Here is a 9,559-nt window from a genome sequence, read left to right as displayed (position 1 = left end):
GTAGAACTGTCCCGTGCCCGGGTCTGGCTTGGCTGCCTGGAGTGGGCGAAGGTTTGGGTTTGGCTTAGGTCGCTGGTCACAACAGATCTAGGTGGCTTCTGGGACCCTCTCCCTGGCACTAAGGGATCCTGAGCCAAAAAATCATCCCAGCCAAGGACCCCACCTTAGATTCCACGTCGTTCGGTGGAAGTGAGGCATCTGGGGCTCGGGATCCTAAGAGGCCCCAAACAGAAGTCCCTCTGAACCATAGGACCTTTCCAGGACTGGAGGTAGGCGGGACCACCCTCCCTACCCTCCTGTTGGAAAGACGAGGAAACTGGAGGCCAAGGACATGCAGTTCGTTTCTAACTAAGCGGGAACTGCTCTTATTGCCTCCCCGTGGTCCCCAGCCAGCTCCTGGGCCTCTCTGACCCTGAGGGAGAAGCGGGTGCTCCCGCGCAGAACAGCCCTCAGAGCAAGTGCTACCAGGGTCGAAGCAAGAATGCCAGCTCCTAAGATCTCAGGAAACAGGGCCCTGGAGCCTACGATCTGATGTTACTTTTGGAATTCCAGCGTCCCCTTGGAGGCTTTATTTAGGAAGAGTATTTTATGAGGTTTTTTTCCCCCCTGATTTCACACTACACGTGTGTAGTAAAGAAATGCTCTTTCAGGTAAGATTACTTGCTAGACTTTTTCATGGGCAATGCAATATGCTCCAGTATCATCAGCTCTAACAGTAACATGGGAGTTTGTAAGAGTGATATGCCAAAACATACATAATCAGTTCCCTTTTGTGACACATACAGGATTCCATTTTTTTTCGCTCCCGAAGTTAAGCTGTGACAACAATCTTTGTACCTACACTTTGAGTCACACCTCTATTTCTTGGGGTAAACTTGTTAAATTAGAAATGTGAGGTCAGTCAAAAAGTCTTTTTGACTCCAATGTCCGATAACTACTCACTATATTTACTTATAATTCTCTTGTGATTTTTTTTTTAAAAACTTGTTAATTCTTTAATCCAGCTGAAATTTATTTGGGCATAAGGTATAAGGTAGGGAAATGCCTTTTTTCTGTGTGATTAAGCAGTTGTCCTAGTATCATTTAGTAAATCATTCAAACTTTTGCCATTGGTTGGGAATCAGAACCAAAAGCTCAAGCCTTGCACGTAAGGGCCTGTGTCTGGGCTTTCTGTTCTCTTCCTTTGACTCCCGGTTCTCCTGCCGGAACTGCTTTTGCAACCGTTGCAGCCTCACAGTGCAGTTTAGTGACGGCGGTGTCCGGTTGCCCTCATTAATCTGCATTTTCAATCGTCTGTGTCACAACTACTTTGTTCTTCCGTGTTAACCTAATAGTCATTTTTTTTTTAAGTTCCAAAAACAAATCTTTGGTTTTTCGTAAAAAAGTCTCATAAAAATACTCAAAAAATACACAAAAGAAGAGCCAATACTTTCATGTGCCCCTCACCCAGGTTCAACAATGAACATTTTCCCCAGCTTCACTGAGCTGTCACTGACACATAACATTGTGGAAGTTTAAGGTGTGCGACACAGTGGTCGGCTACACGTACATATTGCGAAATGCTTAACACAACAAGTCAAGTGACTGCCCTTGCCTCACAGTTACCATTTTGTTATGAAATGTACTCAATTACAAACTTAGTTTTCTTTTCTAAATATCACAAACCCCCCGTGAATAATCGCTGGCACTGGATGCCATTTTTAGAACGCTCTCAGGTAATGCATTTGGTTTCTAACTGTTAAGCCACAGAAATAAGGATGGAGGAAACTTTAGAAGGGGAAAAATGACAGCTTCATTGTTGTTGTTATGGTGAGAAACTTGAAGCTCTCCTCCGAGTGGCTTTGAAGAAGACAATACTGTATTTATGGCTATAGCCACCCTGCAGGGCACCAGCTCCCTAGAAATGATTAATCTTATAACTGAAAGTCTCAACAACTAACATTTTACCACCCTTCCTTATTGTATCTTCCCACCCCTTCATGGCTGAAGTATTTTAAAGTAGATCCAATGCATCTTACATTTTATCTTTAAATACTTCAATATGCATCCCAAAGAAATCAGGACATTTTCTCACAAAATTGCCATGTTGTTGTCATTCATACTTAACAAAATTAGCATTGCTGTCTTAACATCAGCTAATATCCTCCTCGTATTCTATTTCTCTTATTGTCTCAAAAATGACTTAGCACCTTTGGTGCGTTCAAGTCAGAGTTAAACAAGGTGCGCACATTGCATTGGTTGTAAAGTCTCATACATTTATTTTAATCTAGAACATGCCCTCCAAGGCTGACTTCCCTTCCTTCCCTTCCTCCTCCTCCTTCTTCATGCTATTTATTTGTTGAAGGAAGAAGATGAATTGTTCTGTAGACTGTTCCACATTACTTCCCTGTGGTTTCTTTCAACTTCCTTCTCTGTCCTTTGTATTTCCATAGAAGAACGTTAGCTCTGGAGGCTCGACGAGGTTCAAGTCCAGCTGCCTTGGCATGCACACTTGACAGGTGTGCCTTCCTTTGCGTCACCTCGGGAGGCACGTGGGTCTCACCTGCCCACTTTCAGTGTGGTGAAGAGAGATAGATGGGTTTCAGGTGAAGGCCCCGATGCCCCCCTTGTAAAGTTGGGCTTTTCTACTTACAAACCGAAAATAAACTGTGGAGTGAGGAGCAGGCCCCCCGTACATACTTGGTCCCGGTCAGACCTTTCACCTAAAGATTTCTGAAGCCGAGCTGAACATTGCCTGAATCAGAGATTTCATTAGAGGACACAAAACCCACCAGGTGTTGATTTTGATTATGTTTAAGGTTGCCAAGAGGGACAGCTTTACCGTGTGGAAGTTTCCTATTTGGGGAAGAGCATATCATTTAAAAACTTGTTTCCTATTATAGAAACTAAAACTTGAAACTATTACAGATAAAGTCACCAGAGAGCTGACTCTTTTATTCACCTGCTCTCCCCTTCGTCTTAGTTGATCAAAGTTTCACTCTTTCTACATTCACAGCAGATCATACATTCGTTTCACTTTTGCTTTGGAGTTCTGTGATCCAAATGTTAAGTGCTCAACAGTAGTTGTTTTGCTAATTCCTGCAAATGTTTCTCTCTTTTGTGTTTTTTTAAGGAGTCTTTACTTTTAAATGATTATCAATCAGTGCATGAAATAATAACATGTAAAAAGTTCTTGAATTCTATCATCTAGTAATTTTGATGAAGAGATACTAAAAGCAGCCAAAACAACTGTATCCTTTGTTCTAACCCTTAGCCAGAAAGGGCTGTTTTAAGGCTGACTGCTTCTTCCCCCCACCCCTTTTAGATTTAATTTATTTATTTTTAGCGAAAAGGGGAGGGAGAAAGAGAAAGAAACATCAATGTATGGTTGCCTCTCGCACGCCCCCAGCTGGGGACCTGGCTTGCAACCCAGGCATGTGCCCTGACTGGGAAGGGAACCAACAACCTTTTGGCTTGCAGGTTGATGCTCAATCCGCTGAGCCACACCAGCCAGGGCTAGGCTGGCTGGTGCTTTACACAGGTTACAAACAAGTATGTACTACATTTTCATAAAGACCTTGACCTTCAAGAAAGCTTTAGGGAAAAAAAAAATTTAAATCTCTTTCTTTAAAAATTGTGGGTTTTTTTTACTTCATCTAAGAAAGAAAAAGTATATATATGCATATATATATATGTGTATATACACACACATACATGGATTGAGCTAAAAGGCATAGGAAAACAATGTATACCCATTACATTTCTAAGAAATATGATGTAAAAGATGAAATCTTTGGATAAGCTCTAAGTTTGTACAAAGAAATCAGATTTGCTATTCTCCAAAAGCAAAAGGACCTGCTATGTAATAGGCAGAAATAACTTAATGCTTTTTCACAAAAATGCAGCTCGGGCTTTGCAAAAGCTTCCTATTCTCAGGAAGCATCTAAAATGCCAACCTACAGAACAAGCATTTCTTTCTTCTGCCCCTGTCCATTTATGAGGCAGTTTTCACCAGTTCCTGGCCCGATGTCACCGACAAAGGCCAAGGGGTTAGCCAGGACGTCATCCCTGCATGGCGGGAAGCAGGCCTGGAGGATGGCCACCCTCTCCCGGACGTCCTGCCCTTCAGTGTGGCGCCTGCCCTGGGGAACCCAGAGCCTCGGCTCCCTTGGCCTCGGACTCCTGCCTCTGCAGGTGGCACTGCGCAATGTCAGCCTGAGCCTCTTCGGCCGCAGGCTCTTGGGCTTGCGGGCCTCTGGCCCCACTGCGGCCGGCTTCTGGCCTGCAGCGCCTGCTGGCTGTCCTGTGACAGGCTGGCTGGGGCAGTGGGGACGGCCCGCGGACGTTTCTTGGTTGTTCAGATCTTCTCTGTGAACAGCACGGTGTGTGCTCCTTCATACCTTTGCTCTTTTTTCATACATAAATATAGGCATATATAGGAGTTTTTGTGTTTCTGCTGAAATATTATCAAAACACAGATTTTACTTCCCAACTTGTTTTTTTCTGATGGTAAGGTTTCAGGGACATTTCCGGAAGTCAGTAAACACAGAACTAGATATATCTGTTCTTTTTCTAAGGTACTTATAAATATAATAAGATCCCATCAGACATTGAGTGTTTTAGTGAAGCAACATTTATTTACTTCTTTTTTTTCTTTTTTTCTTTGCCTTCTCCCTCCTTTCCTACCTCCTGACCCTTTGTCCCATCAACCACTTAGGAAACATTGTTATGGCCGTGCAGCATTCTTAATATAACTATAGCTATGTTTATGTAATATAACCTTGTAAAAACATACTCTCACTACCTGCAAGCCCCTGGTTTGAGGCCCTCTATCCTGTTTCATTTGCATATTTACCTATCATTGTTCTAATACCACTTTATCATAATTACTACTGCTTTAAAACAAACCTTGATAGCTGCTATATTAAAGTCCTATTAAATTGTTCTTGTATAAGAGTGTTTTGGCTATCTTGCCTTTTGCATTTTTTAGTATATATTTTAGAATCATTCTGCCAAAAACTTTCTGGCTTACTTTTACAAAAACCTTTCTAGGGGTTTAATTGGGATTGCATTGAATCTCAAAATCAGTTTGAAGGGAATTGACATCTTTATTACATTGAGTCTCCCAATCCATTAGCATGTATACCTTTCTAACTGAGAGTGTTAAAATATACCTCTTGATGAAGTTTTATAGTTTTCTCTGTAGTGGTTTTGCACAGAAGTTATTAAATTTGTTTATAAGCTCCTCATGATTCTTCTATGATTATAAAAATCATTAAATATTTATTTACTGATTTGCATTGTTTATATGAAATACAATTTTCTTTGTATTGCATCTGTCATGATAAAGTTTCCTCATTTTTATTTACCCCTTTTTAACTTTTACTACATATATAAGTGTGCCTTGGCAATTTATTACTTAGTTTTCCTTAGTTTTGAGCCTTGTATCAGCTTATGATTCTAAATATTTTCTTTTGGGATTTGTACTTTTCATTCAACATTATTTTAATTGAAGCCACACTGTGGTTATATTTATATTTATAAATATATATAAATATTAAATGGCCATATTCTTTTTATACTTATATAATATGTCATTGTATTTTATATATATGCCATAACATGTATAGCCATTATTTTTTCTTGGTAACATGAGCTGTTTCCAGAATTTTGTTACCAGAAACCACACTTTTGTGAACATTCTTGTGCATGTCTCCTGGTGAACATGTGAAAATATTTATCTTATATATGTACTTAGGAGTGTCATTGCTGGATCATAGATTTTGCACATATTCAATTTTAATAGCTGATGCCAAATCTATTTTCAAATAGATTGCCTCAATACAGACTCTCACTAGTAATGCGTGAGAATTGCTTATTCTCCACAAATCAGTAAGAAACAAAGATGGATGACCCATTAAAAAGAGGCAAGATACCTGGATAGGCTAATTGACAGAAAATCCAGGAAAGTGGTCCCCTCTGGGAAGGAGGCGGAGGGAGGCAATCAGGAACACAGGACAATCGGGTCGGCCGCTAGGGCACATACACAGGAAGCATTCGCTGCCCGTACCTGGCCGTGAGTACTGACTGCCCATTTGGATGCTGGTCTTTAAGGAATATAGTTTGTTCTACACACTTTTTGTTCATACGATTTATTTTGCAATGAGCTGCCTTTTTTCCTTTTTTAAGTGGCCAGCAGACTCCAACATTCTGACCTTTGCTGATATCCCCCTTCATGTGATGGCGTTGGTGGGCATGTGGTCTGAGTCCAAAGAGTCAAGGATGAGGACATAGCCAACTGGTTTACTACCCAGTAATTAGCCTGCTTTCTTCTCTGTCTCATCCAAACTCCACTCAGTCACTTCCACATTTCAGGTTCTGTCCCTGGTAACACCCAACTTCTAGGCATTAATTTTTATTCCTCTCAGCTTTGGTAGCTATGACAAAATATCAACTCGGACTCGCTCTGGCAGAAAGTTAGGCTACTGGGTCATAACCCAACTGTGGGAAGGGTGTGGGACGAGCTGCCCCAAGGGCCCGGGGAGCAAAGGTAGGCTGGGGCCCCACGAATCTTCTCCGGCCATATTGTCTCTGCTTCTATCAGCATATGTACTACGTTCATTTTTTTTTCCCTCACACAATTGAACTCCTCCCAAAATGGAATCAGAGCTCCTGGAGTTCCCAGACTCATATGTAGCATGTTCACCAAAAGGAGGGAACCTCTTCCCCTTAGTGTCCATTCAGATGAAGGACTTCCATCAACCCACTGGTGCCGCGCACGCACGCACATACGCTCTCCTGCTCTCCGGATTAGCAGTTCTCATTGACTCTTCAGCTGATGCTACAAGGGCACAAGGGTTCTTCCGAAGAAACAGGGGGCTCCGCTAAGGAGGAGGAGGGCGCTGTGGATGTCCACCGTACAGATGCTTTCTATTTCCTTCCTGTTACTTTTCTGAGTGTTCTCTTTCTTCTTACTGTGAGTCCGAGGGCGTCATCCCCTTTCAGAGTTAGACGTTCACCCTTACTATCCCTTTTTTGCTGCATCCCAGAGGCTACCTGTGAAATGGCAATGCGCAGTGACTAGCCATTAGATTTGTCAGGCAAATTGGCCTTTGAGAGTTTTCTTCGCACCCTGGGGAGAATGAAGAAGCCCCACTTGGTGTGGGAGGGGTAAGCTGTTAGGGCAGCTCACGGTAGGGCCGGCAGGGCCAGGGGGAATGGGGGAACGCCCCCTAGTTCCGAAATCAGAACATGCCCACTGACTCGCTGAACGACCTTGGGTGATGTGTGTCTTTTCTCTGGGCGTCATAGTCTTTCTAAATATAAAGAATTTGGTCATGACGGTGTCCAAGGGCTGGCAGGCCTACATACCCGTGAGAAAGTAGGACAGCTCTCAGTGCCATCAGAGATGAGGCAACGCGGTGATTGCCATTTCTCTCCATGAATAATAATCTTTGGGGAGAGCCCCAAGTTCCCTCCCAGGATGAGGGTGGATAGTTCCTGGCAGAATCACAAAATTGTAGGCCCTGTCCCTTGTAAAACCACAGACCCGCCCTTGGCGCTGGGCCAAGCTGCGGCTACATAAAACAGGCTTGGCCTCAGCCCTCAGCCACACACCCTCCTGACAACATGAGGCCCAGCAGCTTCTTGGTCCTGGCGGTTTTGGTCATCCTCGGGGCGCTGGCAGTGCACGCAGCTGTCGTTGGAGGTGAGCGGACAAGCGGCCCCGCTAGGGCTGGGTTGGGCTGAGGAGAGGCCGTCAGGGGCCACCTGGGCCTTGACAGGGAAGCGGAGCCCCGGGCAGGGCTCAGGCCTGCACTTCGGCCTGCGGTCACTTCCATTATCTCCAGAAAAAGTAGGCAGTTGCCCAGCAGACCCCACGTGCTTGTCACCCGGGGGCTGAGACATGAGGACTGGTGGTGGAAGAGGTGATGCCCTGTGGCCTTGGCCTCAGGTACTGAGGGATCTGAGATGTGCAGGATGAAGTGAGGAGTCCCGGGATTCTGGGCCCTGTCCCACTGCCCTGTAAAAGCGCCTGAGAGTAATCAGTCCTTTAAGGGGAGGTTAAGAACCAATAGCCTCAGGTGTCATGCCATTTGAAGACCGCCATTTTACTAAGGAGGGCCCCAAGACCCAGAGAGGAGGGAGGAATCGTCAAGGCAACCTCCAGAGGCAGACGGAGCTCAGGTCTCCCAGCATGCGTCTCGGGGCTCTTCTGCCTTCCCCTGGGTTTCCTCAGAAGTGACAAGGTGTCCTTGTCACCTGGGAGTCTCTCCAGTCTGGCGTCCCCCCCTGAGAGAGCACCAGAGCTTGGAATGGAGGGATGGCCATGAGAAGGACACTGGAGGCCCCCTGGGTCCTGCAGGCCCTTCCCCAAAGCTCAGGGAATCGCCTTCCAAGAGCACAGACCCGGGTCAGCCGTGGTGACCCTCCCCCATCTCAGGTCACAGTTTGGGGGACACGAGTGAACAGTGGCTGGATGGGGAAGACGAGGTATTTGAAGCAGGGACGCAGGGTCTGAATGTGGATACGTTTCTTCTTTCTGCAGTGCCTCACAAAAGTCAAGAAGTGGACCATGGTCATGTTGTGGTCCAAGGACACGGTCACTCCAAAGATCATCATCATCATCCAGGCAAAGGGAAGGGTCCGGGCAAAAACCAAGGCGCACACAAATTTCGCAGTAAGCCTGGTGCCTGCCCCGAGGTCCTGATCAGGTGCGCCATGCTGCACCCCCCGAACTCCTGCCTGAAGGACTCGGAGTGCCCGGGGGCCAAGAAGTGCTGTGAGGGCTCTTGCGGGAAGGCTTGTCTGAATCCCCGGTGAGGTAAGAACCGAATGGAGGAAGCGGTGACCCCTGAGGGCACAGGGAAGGCTGAGTGGTGGGAACCATCCTCGGTTGGGGAGAGGGAGGATATCGGGAGGTGAGGGGGAGACTGAGGGGTCTCAGAAGCTGCAACCGGGGTCCTGAGAGGGGTGACGTGTGGACTCAATTCTGTCCGCCACTGCCTCCGAGCGCTTTGACCTGCTGAATCACCTCTCTGGTTCTCCTGTCTCCTACCAGGTGGAGCCAGTCCTTGCCGCTCCTGTGAAGTCGCCAGGGCTGCCGTTTCTGGTCCCTACAGCCCTCTCCCACACTGAGCATTCTTCCTCTTACTGGGCATGCCCAAGCCTAGGGCTGCTTCTCAAATTGACTTTCTAATAAAAGACTGCTTTCCGCACCATTTGTTTGCTTCCTATGGCTTCTGAGTTTGCAGGTGGGTGTGGAGCTGGGGTTCCCACTCTCCAGTGAGGGCGGGGGTGGGAGGGCTCCACAGAGCTGCTCCTGGGGTGAAGGAGAGCTCGGGGCAGCAGCAAGAGGTGCAGTCCTAGGGCTTCCTATTAGGAATCCAATAATCAACCCAAGAACTACGGTCTCTGTATTGCCAGGAAATGGGAATCTGGAAATTTTGCTTGTTCATGCATGAGGTGCCTCCATTCACAACATATGATTCCTTTGGGTTAAGCAATATCTTCTCCCCACATTCTATTTTAGGATGTGAATGAAGAGACTATACACACTAAGTCCTTGATCCTTTAATAG

The 9,559-nt window shown here is 45.7% G+C and overlaps 1 protein-coding gene across 1 annotated transcript; it reads left to right on the top strand.

The window, feature by feature from the left end:
- Positions 1–7,596: 7,596 nt before the first annotated feature.
- On the top strand, positions 7,597–9,176 carry PI3 (peptidase inhibitor 3). Its single transcript, XM_054573390.1, has 3 exons — positions 7,597–7,687; positions 8,528–8,803; positions 9,041–9,176. The coding sequence occupies exons 1-2, from the start codon at positions 7,609–7,611 to the stop codon at positions 8,800–8,802; spliced, it is 354 nt and encodes a 117-aa protein (XP_054429365.1). The 5' UTR covers positions 7,597–7,608; the 3' UTR covers position 8,803; positions 9,041–9,176.
- Positions 9,177–9,559: the final 383 nt, after the last annotated feature.

The sequence above is a fragment of the Pteronotus mesoamericanus genome, unplaced genomic scaffold (genome assembly GCF_021234165.1).
Source record: "Pteronotus mesoamericanus isolate MK-2021 breed Mesoamerican mustached bat unplaced genomic scaffold, CSHL_Meso_final contig_25, whole genome shotgun sequence".
NCBI lineage: Eukaryota > Metazoa > Chordata > Mammalia > Chiroptera > Mormoopidae > Pteronotus > Pteronotus mesoamericanus.
Note: the sequence above shows the minus strand (reverse complement) of the source record. Positions and strands in the feature narration are given on the sequence as shown.